The 20452-nt window shown below is 34.9% G+C and overlaps 1 protein-coding gene across 1 annotated transcript in view; it reads right to left on the reverse strand.

Annotated features, from left to right (window-relative positions):
* Window positions 1-9062, reverse strand: part of LOC139514135 (uncharacterized) — a 30057-nt gene extending 20995 nt beyond the window's left edge. Inside the window, exons 1-3 of the mRNA XM_071302902.1 lie at window positions 8867-9062; window positions 1856-2268; window positions 8-237 (exon numbers count right to left, since the gene is read on the reverse strand). Coding sequence (XP_071159003.1) covers window positions 8-237; window positions 1856-2090 — 465 coding nt within the window. The 5' untranslated portion in view covers window positions 2091-2268; window positions 8867-9062. The remainder of the gene's footprint in view (window positions 1-7; window positions 238-1855; window positions 2269-8866) is intronic.
* Between the last annotated feature and the right edge of the window lie 11390 nt (window positions 9063-20452).

Below are 20452 nucleotides of genomic sequence, written 5' to 3' on the forward strand. Positions count from 1 at the left end.
TACCTACCCCAGATATAATGTCCCATGCTATGTTGAAGTATGTAGTTCCTACTTTTACATCATGCAGGTGAGCCAAGTAGTTCCTGTAGTATTTAATTCTAGCCAAATCGGCTCCTGGTGTGGTTTCGATGTCAGTAGGTAAACAGTCAAATCCACCATGAGGATGGGTTATATTAGTGAAGTTTCTAAGAAGTGTTATCATCAATTGAATGTCAAATGTCTTGGAATCTGGAACATCTGAAAAAATAATAATTTCAACATTGATGACTGGTAGTTTAAGGTCACAATGTAATGTTTATTAACAGTCATAAAAAATTCTAATCTAATAATATTAATCTAGTTATGTTAATCTAGTTATGCAATAATCTTTCGGTGTTTAATCTACTTTTCTTGTGGTTTATATTGCTCTTTTATTCACTTTTCTTGAATCTACTATTCATACAGCAAGAATGTAAATTTATATCATAATACTCCAAGAAGACTGCGTCCCTAGAAAAGCATTTAGGCATAACAAAAATGCAGGGTTTATTGTGCAAGAATTGAAATTTGAAATTCTATAAGAACAGAAAATGTTTAAATATTTAGCCTACACACATTACAAAAGATGCTTTCTAAATATTAAGTTACATTTTAGTATGTTCAGTAATACTAGCGAAATGTTTTTATTTTAATAAAACATATTGAAAAATTCAAATTTTGACACACAACAGCTTTGTTTTCCCCCCTTCTTTATTAACATTGACTTTTTTTTAATGGTAAGAGCAGGGATTTCAAAATCTTTCCCAAACTGTGGTATCTTTAAATTTGTGACGGAGACAGTGTACTGTGGATTCATTTTTTTTTTCATGGTTGCCAATTTTCCTGGGTTGATGAAAATGTATATTATTGTGGATACTTGAATTAATGAGATAACTGTATTGTATTTTAAGCTCCGACGGCATCAATTGGGGATTTGATGGTCGTAAATTAAGTTTACTGGTGACGTGTTAGCGGAGACAGTAAACGTGTATTTGCAACCATCAAATCCATAATTGATGCAGTCGGAGCTTAAAATACAATATTGTTATCACCATCCTAATGAAACTGACAGAAAACAACGTTAAAACATGCATTTAAAATCTGTCATATGCTGTCTGCGCTTGCGCTTACGTCCCATAGCATCAATTGTCAATTGATGCCATGTATAAAAGTGACGTTATCCAATCAAAATTAACGTTACAAACGTTGTTGCATTAGAACTATGCTTTTACTTATCAAGCTTATGTCTGCAAACCTATAGAATATTTGAACTTCATTGAACATTTAAATTTTAGAATTACCAAAGAAATTAAAAAAAAATGGTATCTAACTGTGTTTACACAAATAATAACAATTCCACAGTATTCACATGAAAAATATGGCACAATGCCAAATAAGTGCAAATTTACATAGCATAGTGTAGATATGAATGTTTTTAATAGTGGAACATATAATTTTTGACTTGATAAATTTCATTGTAGTATGTCCTAAATAAACTCCAAACTGCACGACTGTCTTAGTTACTGTGATTACCTTTCAATGAAGTGACACCCAAAAAATGTCTTTAAAAATATAACAGTAGCCAAGAATATTTCATGTGCATATATTTAGGAGATAACTGTATTGTATTTTAAGCTCCGACGGCATCAATTGGGGATTTGATGGTCGCAAATTAAGTTTACTGGCGACGTGTTAGCGGAGACAGTAAATAGGTATTTGCGACCATCAAATCCCCAATTGATGCCGTCAGAGCTTAAAATACAATATTGTTATCTCCATTCTAATGAAACTGACAGAAAACAACAGTAGGTTATAAGATTTGGCTTTCTGTACTAACCAGGATATCTTGGGAACATGTGATTCCATTGTGATTGGTTGATTCTGTGTTTGCTTTTTAAGTCCTTCAAGTTGCAATGCTCTTTTTTCAGTGAGGCATATAAACATGTTGGATCAAATTCACTATCGAAGAAAGTTCTAGCTGCCCGTGGAGAAATTCCTGTTAGTAACAAACTCATTCTAACATAGTTTTCTTCCTCTGTTGAAAGCGAGGCCATCCTGTTGGATGTGCTCATCAGAGGAATGAACTGGTATAACAAAGTTATAGACTGGCTCCTTTGGCACAGGAGATTGGATGAGCATTAGCTGATATTTAATTAACAGATACTGATCTATAATTGGCTGTCATGATGAAAACTGTCTAGATGAACTGCACCCTTTATGATGACATCTGACAAAAATCTGGAACTATTCCTGAAAAAGAATGTTTTGAAATTACTTAACTGATGGCTATATGATCTCCTTCATAATTTTTAAGTCTTCTTTTAATGGAAGTAGCTGTATAGACCATACATAAGGAGGTCTTATCCCAAAATCCTCAGTTTATCTTTGCTTTATCTCTAATTTTTTCAATTTTAATTCAAAATGTGCCCTCTTTAGGTTTGTGGTATGAGTGATCACTGCCACAGTGACTGGCATTATTCTGTAAATGAATTGCTGACGGACCTTGTTTCATTCGGTATTGTTTCTGTGTAAAAATATCCTCTGGTTTATTGATTTTTAATTTAAGGGCATCCGATACAGTTTCTCGATATAATGTCATTTTTATAATTTTGAAATATGTTGTAGGCCTTGGCGAGTTATAAAATAAAACACAAAATAAAACATAGGTTACCGTGCTTGTTTTCGAGAAAATTGAGGCTGAAAATTGGGGATTTGTGCAATTTTGTAAAAAAATTAGGTAATGTTATAAAATTTTTGGAGCAGATATTCTTCGTCGTAAATTATTAAGATCGGGTTCAATCTGAAGCTGTGATAAGTGGCAATAAGGAAAAAAATAAATCACTATACGAATAACTATAAAATTATTCAAGTCTTGCTTGACATTGCGGACCAGATGCTCAAAGTGGTATTTTTCTAAACCTAAAAAAATGGAAAAAAACTGTTTCTGAAAATGTCATTTTTATCATTTTTCTGCATAAACTGCATTTTGTCATGCTTTCTCTAAATCTCAAATAAAAAAATATAGGTCACCGTGCTGGATTCCATGATAATCACGATTTATCCTAAAAAATTGCGTCACCCCTTTGTAACCTCAACGTTAGCGCTAAAGTGCATGACGTGGCTGGCAGACAATTTCGACGTTATCGCTTCAAATTACCGGCGATATTTTTCAGATGTATAAATGTTACTTGTAAAGTACTATCTATAAATTGGTAACATTGTTTTCGGAAGTAAAATCATGTGAATAACAAATACCTCTCTGTGTTTGTGGTCTAAGTGAGAAACTTCTCAAGAAAAGTTATTACGGACTGTTGATTATTTTTTACTGCTTTCAAAAATTTAAGACTCGGCAATTTAGAACATGACATACAGGTACATTTACTGTACACACTCGTATATTATTTCATACTGTATGATGACCTCTAGATGTTGTTCTTTGTTTTGTTTTGTTTGGTTGGCTGCTGTTTCATTACACATACTCCTTAATTAATATCCTTTAATTCACGTTTTTATCACTGAGAAAATCCGTTTTTGTTGATACGAATTTTAAAAAAGTTAGCGTCGTTTGGACAGTAATCAAATTTGCCGTTTCTTTTCTCGTTTGAGTTGTTTTACCTTGTCATTTCGGGACCTTGTATAGCTGACTATGCGGTATGGGCTTTGCTCATTGTTGAAGACCTATAGTTGTTAATTTCTGTGTCATGTTTGTCTCTTGATGAGAGTTGTCTAATTGGCAATTATACCACATCTTCTGTTTTATGTGGTCAGAAAACAGAAGCAAAATCTTACAAAGGAGAATCTTCAATTTGCTAATGGATGCTTTTGTCCAGACAGAAAAACTATAATTTTGAAATTTTTGATTTGGCAAAAAATGACTGAATTAATAGCGAGAGGACTGGATATATTACGGTTAGTTGCAATTAAAATCATTCTCTCATAGCGTAATTTTATTGGTAAATAACTATATATATTTTTCACCACAGCGCGTACATAAAATACCGCATGTCCATTCCCCTGTCTGTCCTTCCGGACTTCTGGTTAATCAGATTTTTCAAATGTACAATTCTTGCCAACTTTCTATAAAACTGATATCGTATGGACACGTTCGAAAATCAGTGCATATCAACTATTCTTTAAAAGAGTTATGCCATTCGGAAATATTAATTATATTGAAAATTGCATTGTATTTTCTGTCATTCCGTCATTTCTATAATATATCTATAAAAAAAAATAAAGAAAAAATAAACAGCTGCGCTAAGAGCGCATGATACGCCCTTCGTCTCATGAAAAAAAAAACCAACATAATATATGTTTTTAAAATATAACACGGGGGTTGTACGGAAGTCATGCTAGGTATATCCTGACTCATTCATTATTCTTGCTCAATAATAAGTTTATATATCACAACATGTTTTATATGATCCCCAAATTGAAGCTCAATAAAAATTCAAGAACTCAAAAATGAATTAAAGAATCATCACAAAAAAGTATACAGATCTTAAGAATAATTTAACTAAAAAGTATGTGAAGTTCTATGCAATTATTATAGATAGTTTCTGAGATACGGCGCGACATGTGAACCCCCAGCCCCTTTTTGTCATAAACTCAATAACTCTAAAATCAAATTCTGAATCATTCTCAAAAGTATATACAAGTTCTTCAGAATTATATAACTAAGAAGTGCGTAAAGTTTAGAGCAATAGTCATAAAACGTTTTCTAGATGCAGCGCAAACTGTAAAAAAACCTGTTCTAGTTACAAAGTCCTGTAACTTATAAAGTTCACCAAAAATGATACAGACCGTTTGACCATCATGACTGAAAAAAACAACCATGTTCAGTTTAATGATAATATGATGTACCATATTTACGACGGACAGACGGACGCGGGCATTTCTATACCATTTTACGTCCCGTAAATTTTTTTACGGGTGCATAAACATATTGTTTGCTATTGCCTTTTGTTAGATAAACTACGTGCAACGTGGAGGAAATAGAAACTTTATTCTTTTATAAAAGTTGTATCATATTGTTTGTATTAGCGGCAGTCCATTATTTTTTGTTTACATAAATAAATTAAATAAATTTTTCAGAAAGGAAATTGACTTCTTCGTGTACATACATTTTCGGTATTAGTTTTTAAATATCATTGGTTTTCTGTGCTGTAATAAAAAATCGGATCCGGACCAAATCCGATGCATGATAATAAAATTTTAATTGACATGCATGATATTAGGAACACCAAAAGGGTCAGTCGTCTTGAGATTGCTCACTATACGATATTTGTTGAAGATCTCAAGGAAACAGTAATGTGTTTTATTTCTTATTATGTTATTAGACTGTTATCCTGGTATAATCAAATGCACTGACTAATATTAATGGCGTAGAAATTAGCATGCGGGAGAAACAGAAATTGGAGCATGGAAATTCCACATTACGTTTCGTATTACGGAAAATGACACGCATTACGTCCCGCAAAAAGTGACGTTTTGCGGGAATTCAAACGCTTAACGTCGCGCCAAGAGTTAACTCCCTTGAAACTGTATCGGATGCCCTTAATGCTTTATTACATTTATAACTTTGATCAAGATGTACAAAATTATCTTTGGAGTAATCCATAGACTATAAACCACAGCACACACAATGTTTGACAAAATAGAAAATAAAACACAAACTTTATACAAGATACCCTAAGGATCATTCGGCTCAAGTTTGGTTAGAATTGGTTAAGTAAGTAAGTAAGTTATGAAGTTATATAAAGAGGGTGACTCAATTACCATTCACTTTGAGGTCCTCACTAAGAACAAACAGTAAAAATATTATAAAGCTTAAAGTTTTTAACATATTTACAGATGCAATATTTATGCTAACTATACATGGTTTGTAGAACAAGAGAAAATTTAATCACATATATAATCATAAAATACAAAATCATTAGAATATATATATTTATATGAGTGAGTAAATTGTTATAAATCATTAACAGTAAAGAAATCTACACATCTTTGTTTAAAAGTGTCAAGGTTTTCACAACATTTTATTTCAATTGGTAGTTTATCTCAAAGTATTGAGGAGCTATATCATGTATATGCAAATGATTTCTTCATTGAATGTTTTTGGTCGCACAACAGCCAAATTATTATTTGCAGATGACCAAATATTTTTCCTATGTAGGCTAACAATTGGACAACAGAGAACCTTTTATGAACAAGAAATTATAAGTTATGAAATTAAATTATAGATTTGAAATATAACCACTTTAGATCTAGGTATTAGTATTGGTGCATCAGGTATAATCCTTGCAGCTCTTTTCTTGATTTTAAGAATTTTTTAGAAGAGATTTCTTAAAAATTAGAAAACATGATAAACAAATATTTAAAATAGTCCTTAAAGGGCTATAACTCCTTAATGGGTCAATTGATAATTTTGACCATATAAATTCCACGAATTTAAAGAATTTGCAAAAAATGCTCCTCTGGCTGTGTTGAAGATGAAATACATTTTTTAACTTCATGTGAAAAATTTGAGTCTGATAGGGATGATCTCTTTGATTTTGTTTGCCATAATATACCGAATTTTATTTTACTAAACAATCAAGATTCGGATATTTTGACGAATCACAGTAAAATTAATCAATTTGACGCTAAATGTAGCCGAAAATGGCTGTTTGACGCCTGACGGTAAAGGGCATTACTACCCTCCTATATGGTATGCGTTTTCTCATTATTGAAAGCCATAGAGTTGCAAATAGTTACAACTGGTTACATCCACTACATTGAAATTTGGAGGATAGTTGTCTCACATCTCCTTGTTTTTATTTACTGGATTTTTTTATTTTTGCTGGGCAATATTTTCATTCCTACAGGTGCAAAGAGGTTTGAGATTTCCCCAAAAGTAGTGATATGAACAATGAGGGGGGATAGAACCTTGATCGGGACTCCAGAATCAGGTGTTTTTAAGCTTGGGATTTTGGGATTGACCCTTTTGGGATCCAGGAGTTCTTTTTCAAATTTCGGGATGTCAGGATTTAAATTTATTTAACTTCGGGACCTCGGGATTTCATGTTAATAAGCCCAGGATTTCGGGATCAGGACTCCTCCTACCTCCTTTAACAATAGATAGAGGAAGGTTCATTGACTGATACAATTAGATCTACAGTGGCGGATCCAGCCATTTTAAAAAGAGGGGTTCCCAACCCAGAGTAAAGGGGGGGTTCCAACTATAGGCTCCCATTCAAATGCATTGATCGGCCAAAAAAAAGGTTCCAACCCCCCGAACCCCCCCTGGATCCGCCACCGATCTATATGACCTGGGAACAGAATAATTGGGGTGGGGGGTCAATCCCAATCTTAATCCCAATCCCAGACTTAAAAACATGAAATCCTGAGATCTGAATTTAAAAATTAATTCTGACTCAGCCATTTGAACTTTTGATGCATACAACAATCACTTTTCCATTGGGGCGTCAGATATTTTGTTTTATGATGTCAAAATTTTATGGGGAACCTGTGTGATATTCAGTAATGGCAGACAAATAGCGATAAAATGTTTTATTTGGACTAGGGGTCAGTAGTTAACCGTATATAACGAATTAATCGCAAACTGGATTTTTTCTGCTGCGTTTTGTTGTAAAATATACAATGAAACACAACAACATAAATAGATGACGTCACCATTAACGCATCATGAACCCCCTTATGAAATTTACTAACCCCCTACGGTCTCATAGGGGGTCCCCACGTGACGGCTTTAAACCAATCACAATGTGATAATTTACCAGCAGTGCGATTGTAAAGCTAAATATTGTCCTCTGAAATATTGTACCACAAGACAATATTTCATAACTATGTATCATGAAATATTGTCCTTGTCTATGGAAAAATGTCCAGAGAAGGACAAATTTTCATAGTGAAATTTTGTCTGTATATAGACAATTTATTTCACAGATGAAAACTGTTGAACTTTGTCTTGTTAAAGGGAGGTTATATTTTGTGTGAATTGAGACAATATTTCACAGATGTATATTATGAAACTTTGTCCTGTTAGAGGGAGGTTATATTTTGTAAGTATTAAAACAATATTTCATACAGATTGCATTGTCATGGAATTTTGTCACATGAAGGGGAGTTTATCAACATATATTCATGTTAGAGATTTTCTATAGGAATTTTTATGTATATATTTACAAAATAAGTAATTGTCAGTATATTACTTATATTTGTTCAGTATAATGTAATATAATACAATGAAACATGCGATGGAGAGTTGTCTCATTGCCATTCATACCACATCTTCCTTTATCTATTTGACAATTCTTTATTCTATAACATGTATTAATTCATTTGTAAAGTATCTATGCAAATTTGAAACTCACTATAAGTAATAATATACATTCCTTACAAAACCATTTTAGTTATAAATGTAGAAATGTGCATGATGCATGCTTGTGTACTATTTCTAATTGTGTAAAAAATTCGATTAAAAAAGATTTTCAAAGCCAGAATTAATCAGTATTTCATAGTGAAGTATTGTCATGAACAGAATTTCATAGTGAAATATTGTCCAGAAGGAGGTGACAAAATTTCATGGACAAGGACACTATATATAATCATAATAAAATATTGTCATATGAAATATCCGACAGACAATTTTTCATGGAGGACAATATTTTATGTTACACGATAACAACGTACAATCAAGGATTTGTATACTATACAAATCCTTGGTACAATATATATTTACTGACTGACAACAGTCTTTTTTATTTACACAGGTTGGACTTTGAACAAATAAAAAAAAATCACTACGCTACAAAGGGTCTTCAAAGGTTATGATGAACCTTAAACCTACCAGAGCGTCTCCATTTCAATTTAAAATTATTTTGATAATTCCTTGAGACTCAGTGTTTTGTTAAAGTTCTCAAAAATATTATATAATCAATCAAACGACCTGGATAACGACATGTTTATTGTTACATAACATACGGGCCGTTACATAACATTTGATTTCCTCCTTTGTTTCGTCTCTGATCAAAATACCGAAAAGTAATAACAGACTACAATGCAACGTCACGATACCCAAATTACAGAGTACCCAAATTGCACTTTAATATTTAGCAAAAATAGCAGCAGACCGGCGATGGCGGAGTTAAAGTTATTATTCTTTTTTTCTAGAACAGTTACACCTTATCTTATTAATCAATTTAACTATTGTCAGTTTATTGTCTTAATTTTGTATGTCATAACCATTTAATGTAAAATAAATGTGTTTGTGCGAATAAAATATTGTCTATTGTCTATATTGTCTATTGTCTATTTATTCTTTTTCTTTCTTTCAGAGACATCACTATTTTGTCCTTTGTTTGCATGTTTATATTTATTATGATTTTCAAGATATCAGAAAAAACCTGGTTTAAACAAAATTAAACATGAAACAAAGTCTCAGTTGGCCGGAGCAGCAGCAGTAGTTGGTCCGTAAAAAAGTCTGTTGTAGATAAAGTTGTTCTTCATCCTGTTGTTATAGGCTCTAGCATACTGATTGATCACTGCACTCAAGTTTTGTAAATTTCTGTGCTCCTATGAATATGCAATAATATTAATGCAAGACCATTGAGTTTATCGCTTGTCATGGTTGATCGCAAATAGGTCTTAAGAGTTTGAGAGAGCTGAAAGACCTTTCACATTCTTTAATTGTAACTGGTAGTATACATGAAATTTTAAGAAGCGCAAAAATGTTCGGATAAAATCGGATAAAATCCCCAGTATTCTTATAGGAGTTTTTTTTTTACAACTGAGTCTTATTCTCATTACAGGGTCGGCAGTGAAATTAAAGAAGATAAAGCCTTTAAGAACACAGTTCTTTCATCGGGATAGTTCTTACAATTGGCTTTCTTAGATATTGTTGCCACCTCTGAAGTCTTCTAATGACGCCCTTGAAAACTCAGTACCAGAATCTATGACAAACGAGACGATTTTAATTTTTAAATTATCAATAACCCCCACCTTAGGAGCAATATACCAACTTCACTAAGCTCACTTGTATATCCGATATATACTTCCAAACTTATTCGGTATTCAAGAGCTTGCAGTTGCTACTCAGACTTTGTTAAACGTAATTAGTGTCTGATCAGAAAATTGACAAACCAGGGGTAAGTCAAAGAACGTCTCGTCCTTTTTCTAGAAAAAAAATATCGCCGGTACCAAGATTGTTTTGATAAATATTCTGTATCAACCTCACAAATAATACACGATGGTCTTGACGTAAAGATTCTGGGTACCAACATTATTTATTATCTTAATAACGTGTTATAGTATTCTTTTATTTGTCTTTTTGAATATTACTTTTATTGTTTAGTCTGTTTTTGGTGCTATCCATTTGACGTGGTTCTGTACTTATACTATGATACATCCCGTCATTGGGTTATTGTGCTATGGTTAATTGTGTATTCTGGTGTTTCATTTTAGCGTACATGCTTTGTCTATATGTATTTGTTTCTTTGTTACATACTTTTTGATTTTATAGAGATTAAGACTATGACACAATGTTGACTGATGTATCCATATTTTGACATGTTTACCAATAATGTCTGTTTGTTTTGATTACAGATCGATTTTACGTTTTCAATATAATAGAATTTTATGCGACTGTCATATAAGTGAGAGGTTTATGTTGCTATAAAACCAGGTTTAATCCTCCATTTTCTACATAAGGAAATGCCTTTATCAAGTCAGGAATAAGACAGTTGTTTGATGTGTTTGAGCTTTTGATTTTGTCACTTGATTATAAGAAACTCTTCATTTTAAATTTTCCTCGGAGTATTTTTCGTGGTTTAACATTTTTCTCAGTTGTCAGTTTATTTTAGATCTATGAATTTGAAAGTCCCCCTCGTATCTTTCGCCCCTTTTTTACTATAACTCACATGTAAAAACTTTCAAATATTTTTTTTATGCATATTTACATCATGTAAGACTACCATGACTATCGTGGTAATAGTTGTCATCAGCCAAGGCCTCTATGACTTTAATTTGAACTGCTCTCTCCAACAAAAAACTTTAGAATGACTTTTATAATTGTTCTCAATATTAATTATTCTCAATCGATTTATGAATTGCGAACAGCGGTATACTACTGTTGCCTTTATTTATAATATTCTTATTGGAATTTTTCACACCAATAAATATAGAAAAGAAGATGTGGTATGATTACCAATGAGACAACTGTCCACAAGAGACCAAAATAACACAGACATTAACAACTATATGTCACCGTAAGGCCTTCAACAATGAGCAAAGCCCATACCGCATAGTCAGCTATAAAAGGCCCCGATATGACAATGTAAAACAATTCAAACGAGAAAACAAACGGCCTATTTGTGTACAAAAAATGAATAAAAACAAATATGTAACACATAAACAAACGACAACCAATGAATTACAGGCTCCTGACTTGGGACAGGCACATACATAGATAATGGGGCGGGGTTAAACATGTTAGTTGATGCAAACGTTCCGAGAGGCCACGAGGAGACCTTTCGGATACCTTCTGGTGGATCTGAAGGCCGCTACATCCGAACACTTGAGATTACGTAGCGACGTCTTGGGCGGAGGCGAGGACGACGCCGAAGCCGAGGACGAAGACGTCGATTCCACCGGAAGCGAATCGAACACCATGGAACTCGGGGAAGAAGACGTCGGAAGCGAATTGGACCTGATGGCTTGCCGCGCATGCGGACTGGTATTTGCGCACGCCCGGGGACTCGAGATCCATCAAGAGAGGGACTGTGGCGACGAACCATCCGCCAAACGATGCAGAACGGAAGACGACGGCGTGGAGGGAACCTACGTATACGAACTGGAGTGTTATCTCGAAGACCTGCCGGCAACCGTGTGTTGTATCGATGAACTGCCGGATGAAGTTTCGAACAGGCCCCGCAGTTTCGTCGTCAACACGGACGACTGCGACGGCAAGGGCATTCACTGGGTGGCGTTCCACTTCCCGCGAGAGGGACCCGTCGAATTTTTCGATTCGTTCGGACGTTCTCCGGAGTATTACCTTCGTCGCTTCAGGAACGTGCTCATCGCCAATGGACCTAAATACAGATTCAGTACGACTCAAGTGCAACCGGGATCATCCGATACGTGCGGACTCTATTGTGTACATTTCGTGAAGATGAGACATAGAACCATTAGCATGGAAGACATTGTGAAAGATTTTCGTCTAGAGACTTGATGAGTAACGACGACAAACTGCTTGCATTGTACGAATGAATGTAATAAATATATATGAAACTGACATCTGCGTTGGTATTTTTTCTATTTGCCCCGAACACGATACGATTAATCGGTGATTGATGTTCACATCATGAAGAGTTGCTTCCCTTTTTTGTATCAGAGTTCCTCGATACGATCACGTGACCTTGCCTCGTTGAATTGTCACTCCACGAGAGATATATATATGTTACAGGCATTTTTCTAAATTTAGGCATTTTGTAAAATGACTGAAATTTTTAGGCATTTTCTAAAATGCCTGCATGATTTAGGCATTTTACAAATTGACTATTTTTTTCAGGCATTTTATAAAATGCCTGAAAAAAATGTAAGGCATTTTACAAAATGCCTAAAAGACTAAAAACTGAATGGAATGCACTCAAAATTTAACGACTTGAAATATCAAATAGATAATTCTATTATATCATTTAATATAGCATGCAATTTAAACAGTTGCAGTTTTATAATTGTAATTAAATCATTTACATAAACACTGAAGATGACAATTAGTGTTGCTACATGTAATGTTTGGGTGACAGCGACTGTTACATATTTGTTCTGACTTTTTGCAAAGACAACTCTTAGTGTTACATCTAGTCTAACCACTAGCACTACAGCCACATTTTGTGTAACCCTGACCATCACACAAAGAAACTTTACTGAAAGCTTTTTTAAAGGATATTTCATTATCATAATTGCAGATTGAATAGCAATAAAGTTCCTGCCAGACAGTTCAAACTGAATCCTGGTGTAACTTGAGTCCACGTAGTATTCCCAGTTCAATGAATTGGTGCATGCTAAATTTCCAGTGGCAAATATGTCATGCATATTCAATAGGCCTATGAGACAACTTAATGGTAAAAGAAGTTGTTAACTCATTTTTTATGTGATTATGTCCTTGTTTTTACTTGACCAATTGTTAAAATATTACTTGAGTGCATCATATTTTTATTTTCAATATTTTGCAAGATGAGCAATTCAGGAGTAGTTTCACAAAAAAATTACGACTAAGATTGATCGTAGGTCATGAACAATCCAGTATACTTACGATCAATCTTATTAATAAGTTTTTTGGTTGTGAAACCGACTCCTGGCTCCTAGGAGTCTACAGAATTGACACTTGTTTTGAAAACTTTTAAATAAGTTATAGCTCAAGAGAAGAAATGCACCTATTTTTGCATATGATAATAATCCGAGGAATGTCCTTTTATTCCAATCTTAACTTTGTTCAAAATAGTTTCATATTTTTCTCTGTTCCATATAACACGTTTCAATTAGTTGGTTTATAAATCTTTGTTCTGGTGTAAGAACAACATGCCCTTCTGTCATAATGAAAGAAGATCATTAATGAAATACAGAGTGAGTACTAACTCATAGTTGTTGCTCTATGGAGTTTCTAATTACAGACATTAAAACTAATAAAACATGAAAATTTAACCTGCAGACTACATTTTTAAAGAATAATCTTAACTTTATTTTACTCAACCCTTCTTTGTAGCTTTACAATATATTTCTATCATCTATTTCATGTATTTCATATTTACACAATTTGGTTGGATAAGGCAATTTGTGAAATTTTCATTAAAAATTTCAGGCATTTTACAAAATGACTAGTTTTTTTTAGGCATTTTCTAAAATGCCTGTCAACTTTAGGCATTTTAGAAAATGCCTGAAAATTCAGTCATTTTACAAAATGCCTAAATTTAGAAAATGCCTGTAACATATATATACAGAGTTGCTTTCCTTGTTTTGTACCAGAGTTAACGTTCCTCGATACGATCACGTGACCTGCTGTCCATATATGGTCATATATGTTTATTTTGATTTTTGAGTGAAAATAAAAGTGTTTTTTTCCAAATTTGGTCATCATTTCCATATATGATCATAGGGTATCTGGTCGGTTTCCATATATGGTCATGTATTTTATTTTGATTTTTCAACGGAAATAAGGTTTTTACCAAATTTGGTCATGATTTCCATATATGGTCATAGGTCGTTTTGTCGATTTCCATATATGGTCATGTATGTTTATTTTGAGTGAATATAAGGTTCTTACCAAATTTGGTCATAATTTCCATATATGGTCATAGGGTATTGTGGTCGCTTTCCATATATGGAATTCATCATATGGTGTCCAAGAGTCATAATCCGACATCTGGTGCTTCCGTTTTGATATATAGCCCTTCATACTAGAATTGGCAAAGATCTACGTGAGTCATACTGTTCATATGACGTCAGCGCCTTAGCGCCTTGCGTTTTTGTGGTTGCATAAAACATCATAACGAACAGAAAAAATACTTCTCGAATTTTCATACGTACATCATGGTATTGTCATGTAGTGAGTCATGTCCTGATCTTGCATCCTGATGATTCATGGTTGCGTCATGACCAAATATGACCGGCGTCCATCCGTCGTGATTCATCTTCCTTACTTCCGCTGACGTTATTAGGGCTAGTATATGCCCATATATCATATTGGGGGCGGGGCATGCGCATATGACGTCAGCGCCCTAGCGCCCTGTGTTTTTGGGGTGGCTCAAACTGAACCGTCCCTACTACTTGTGATGAGATGATTGAAGCTGTTAATTTTCTCCTTGTTAATATTTATGTACCTTTCGGCAACAAAGTTAATTGACAGGTTGTAGGTATCCCCATGGGCACTAATTGTGTCCCTTTAATAGCAGACTTGTTTTTGTACAGTTTATGACTTAACTCAGTAAAGACCCGTAAAAAAGGCATTTAATTGATAAATTCAACAACATTTACCGTTATCTTGATATTTTTTCGTTAAATATTCAAGAATTTTCTCAATATACCGCTAAAATTTACCCCAAGGAACTTACTTTAAGTAAATCAAATTTATACGGGAATAACTGTCCTTTCCTTGATTTCGATATTTCGGTTTTAAACGGGAAACTCAACACTAAAATTTACGACAAAAGGGACGATTTTTCGTTCCCTATTGTTAGTTTTCCAATTTTAGATGGTGATGTTCCTTTGGCACCATTTTACGGTGTTTATATTTCACAGCTCGTTCGCTATGCCTGTGTCTGTTGTGACGTTTTTGATTTTAACGAACGCAATCTATGTATTACTCGTAATCGATATTGGATATCGTTACCAATAAATTACTTAAAACTTTACTAAATTTTTCAATAGATATAAAGATTTGGTTTTGAAGTTTGGTTGTACCTGTAGAAAACTTATTTCAAACGGGATAGCACAACCTCATTTTTACGGAAATGATGCTAACCGTGCCCGGAAATTTAGAAATGATCCTTGTAAACTTATCGCTTTTTAAAATAAACTTATTCTTAAAGGTTATCAATCCAACACTGTAATAAGATCATTGAATATTTTTTTTATTGGTATATATATTGATTTTGTTAGGGACGACATCAAAAGTTCAATGTAGGATAAAAAAAAAAACTTAATTCACATAGTTTTTTCACTGACCCCCCCCCCCCCCCCCCCCCCACCACACCCCCTTCTTAACTTAATTTGGGAAAAATTGATTTACCAATAGGGATATATGTATAAATCGATTTTAGATATACAAAACAGAATTTTACCCCCCCCCCCCCCCCACCCCCAAACTATTTGATTTAAAGTTTTTTTTATATTTCATCGATCTTTTGATGTCGTCCCTTATCAGTAAATTGAAAGCAAACTAAATCTTACTAGTATGTTATATGCATATACACATTCATGGATCTACAGTCTGTCGATACCTGTCACTTGGCATTGTACAAGGTCATGTTTTTCTCTGAATATTTATGACGTCTTTACACTAAATCAATTGGATGTTGGATGTGTACCTATTGATAGTTTAGTCTTAGATGCATGATTTTTTTATTAGTTGTTAGTGGCTTTGAACTAGCTGTCAGATAACTGCGAACACTCTCAGATCTGTTCCTAGTGTCTTTTTGTTGTCGGGATGTACAAGTACCAGGCCACGTCCAATTGTATTTTTGTCATTCTGATGAGGTAAGCCTTTTCAACTGATTTTTATAGTTCGTTTTTATGTTGTACTGTTATACCACTGTCCCAGGTTAGGGGAGGGTTGAGATCCCACTCGGATATATCTGTCTACCTAGCGTGGCGACGGGCTGGCGATCGACCACAAATATAATATAATACAACTATAAGAACTAAACTACATAAAGAAAGTAATTAGTGGTAAGGAGAGGGACTCTTTTCTATGCGCATGATATTACTTTCAATTATACACTTCGTGTTATTTTGGTTTTATTTTTATATTATAAGTTTTTATAAAAGATTTTAAAAATACAAACAATTATAAATCAAATTCTAACAATTCATTCTACTGTCTAGTTTAAATTGAGTTTCAAATATCATTCTTTAACAAAATCTATATTATCATACATATAAAGCAAGTTATTTGGGGTGAGGAAAGGGGACTCTCAATTCATATGCTATGTTTTTTTAATTATTAACGCCACGCCATTTTCTAAACTCATAAAAAATACTAGGTTTATAAAGTTGTTATAAATATTATAAAAAAATAAAGATTCAATTGTAATTAAAGTTCTTTCCACCATTGATATGAAAATATTAAATTTTGGATTTAAAATATTAATTTCAGCGTCAAATGATAACTTTCCAAAAAATATAAGGTGTCTATACAAAAAGATATAAATAACGGAGATAATTTTCTACTTCCGGTTTAAAATATGTTACTTCCGGTTCTGTCTTATAGTTTACTTGACGCCGATTCCAAAAATATATGGTTTTACATACTTTTACAATAATTTATTACAACAATTAGCTACTTCCGGTTTACAAAAGGTCACTTCCGGTTAGATTTTTCAACGTCATATTGCTTGCAATCTAATCCTACATGCCTTACACGTGTTGCTTAGTTCGTCTCCAAAACTATGTTTGACAGTTTCCCAGAGGACCAGGTAGTGACAGTTTCTCCTCTGAGTCGGATCTTTCCCGAAATACAGGTTCTGATTCACAGCCACCACCGACAGGTTCTAATGATGCGATCCTTCCGTGAACAAGTCGTTGATGCGACGGTCTTTGGCCGAGGTCGACATCAGGTCGTCCAGCACGAGTAAGTTTCTGGTCCGTGCATCGAAGAAGTGGTCGGCTTCCAACTTGGTCGGGATACCGCGAACGAATTCCACGGTGGGCACCACCGTCTTTCGAATCTCGTCGTAGAGGGGTTGCCATCGTCGGTACAGCCAGACGATCCTCTCCGGCACCGGGTTGCACATGGATCTTCGCAATGCTTCCTTCACGAAAAACGTCTTGCCGCAGGAAGTCGGACCGGAGACGATCATGGTGAACGGGTGTTGAAAACGAAATATTTCTTGCGTCGCATTTTGCGGTGGCGGCGGCGGCGGTGGTGGTTCGCCAGTACCATGCTTATTTCGATGATGTCTCAACATGACGTCTCTTTCGAAAACATTCTTTGACAGTTAGGACACTCCATCCTCACTTCAAGGGTGGAACTTTCCCTCTTATAACTTTTGTCGGAAATGAAGCAAGCAGAACACGTGATCATCTTTCAACGGCACACGCGAAGTCGATCGTCTCTCAAGGTGATTTCCAATATTTCCGTCTCGCCTCCCCTCGACGCGAGGTAGAGCGGTCTCTCGAAAATTATCTCCGTGGTCTCTTCTTTTCTGATGGCTACGGATTGAAGCAGGGGCAGGTAAGTGTCTCTGACGTAAGATTCATCCCTTACCAGATCGCAACACACGTACATCCTCTGCGTAGACGTTTCAAAAGCCGGTACAAAGGTCATCTCCAACAGAGCACACTCCCACGTTCCTTTCATTAAGTGTGATCTAGGTAAACGTATTCTGAACTGTCCTCCCCTATTCTGGGGGAAAAGTTGGAGCGAGTCTCCACTATTGACGAATAAGTAAAACTCGTCCATGGTTTTGATTAAGCATTCGATCCTCTTCCTCTTATAACCATCGCCGCCGCCGCCGCCGCAACCGCCGCAGCCACCTCGGACGTTCTCCGGAGTATTACCTTCGTCGCTTCAGGAACGTGCTCATCGCCAATGGACCTCAATACAGATTCAGTACGACTCAAGTGCAACCGGGATCATCCGATACGTGCGGACTCTATTGTGTACATTTCGTGAAGATGAGATATAGAAACATTAGCATGGAAGACATTGTGAAAGATTTTTCGTCTAGAGACTTGATGAATAACGACGACAAACTGCTTGCATTGTACGAATGAATGTAATAAATATATATGAAACTGACATCTGCGATGGTATTTTTTCTATTTGCCCCGAACACGATACGATTAATCGGTGATTGATGTTCACATCGTGAAGAGTTGCTTCCTTTTTTTGTATCAGAGTTCCTCGATACGATCACGTGACCTTGCCTCGTTGAATTGTCACTCCACGAGAGATATATATACAGAGTTGCTTCCCTTGTTTTGTACCAGAGTTAACGTTCATCGATACGATCACGTGACCTGCTGTCCATATATGGTCATATATGTTTATTTTGATTTTTGAGTGAAAATAAAAGTTGTTTTCCAAATTTGGTCATCATTTCCATATATGATCATAGGGTATCTGGTCGGTTTCCATATATGGTCATGTATTATATTTTGATTTTTCAACGTCAATAAGGTTTTTACCACATTTGGTCATGATTTCCATATATGGTCATAGGTCGTTTTGTCGATTTCCATATATGGTCATGTATGTTTATTTTGAGTGAAAATAAGGTTCTTACCAAATTTGGTCATAATTTCCATATATGGTCATAGGGTATTGTGGTCGCTTTCCATATATGGAATTCATCATATGGTGGTCCAAGAGTCATAATCCGACATCTGGTGCTTCCGTTTTGATATATAGCCCTTCATACTAGAATTGGCAAAGATCTACGTGAGTCATACTGTTCATATGACGTCAGCGCATTAGCGCCTTGCGTTTTTGTGGTTGCATAAAACATCATAACGAACAGAAAAAAATACTTCTCGAATTTTCATACGTACATCATGGTATTGTCATGTAGTGAGTCATGTCCCCGATCTTGCATTCTGATGACTCATGGTTGCGTCATGACCAAATATGACCGGCGTCCATCCGTCGTGACTCATCTTCCTTACTTCCGCTGACGTCATTAGGGCTAGTATATGCCCATATATCATATGGGGGCGGGGCATGCGCATATGACGTCAGCGCCCTAGCGCCCTGTGTTTTTGTGGTGCCTCAAACACCTCACTCCCTACTACTATCACACCTCCAGTAAGTATATCTACCATATTTACCTTTCTCATTAGAGAAGAAGGCTTTAAATGAGTTGCAGCAAATATATTTGCATTCAGATTTACCAAACGACCATTTAATTAAATAGGAAAACTTTTGTGTAATAAGATAGTGTGGAATTGCAGTGTAAAGAGTAGAAAAATCAAAACTGTCAACCGAACAAAAAGGACCATCAAAAACACGTAATTTATCTAAAACATCCAAAGATTTTTTTACACTCCAAAAAAGGTTTATATCACTATGTTCATATATTTTTGCTCTTCTACTTCGCACTTTATTTGACCTTTTTAACTTTTTTGGATTCGAGCGTCACTGGTGAGTCTTTTGTAGACGAAACGCGCGTCTGGCGTATATACTTAATTTAGTCCTGGTATCTATGATGAGTTTATTTATTACAATAGTTTATGATAAGCTCTTTAATAGTAGTTAATGAACTTGTTAAAAGCACTGAAAGATTAGTTGTAGATAAAGGCAACAGTAGTATACGGCTGTTCAAAACTCGCGTAAACGATGGACAAAAAATAAAATCGGGGTAACAAACTAAAACTGAGGAAAACGCATTAAATATAAGAGGAGAACAACGACACAACATTAAAATCAAACACACACAGAAACGGACTAAGCATTAGACAAAATCCGATGTAGAACACTTACTAGAGGCCGAGATGAAACGATATTTAAATGGTTTTTTGTTGTTGTGTAGTTTAGGTAGCCAATACATAGTAGAAACCTTCAAATGTTCAGAAGAAGTCTTAAGCTTTGATGTGGTTGTGATATGTTTGTTTACTATATGACTCTCTGTGGAGCGGATGGACTTCAATGTAGATAAATTTGAAATTTCATTCTTAAGAACGTCCGTGTAGTAATTACGGCATACCACCACATTGTTGTCTG

The sequence above is a fragment of the Mytilus edulis genome, chromosome 3 (genome assembly GCF_963676685.1).
Source record: "Mytilus edulis chromosome 3, xbMytEdul2.2, whole genome shotgun sequence".
NCBI lineage: Eukaryota > Metazoa > Mollusca > Bivalvia > Mytilida > Mytilidae > Mytilus > Mytilus edulis.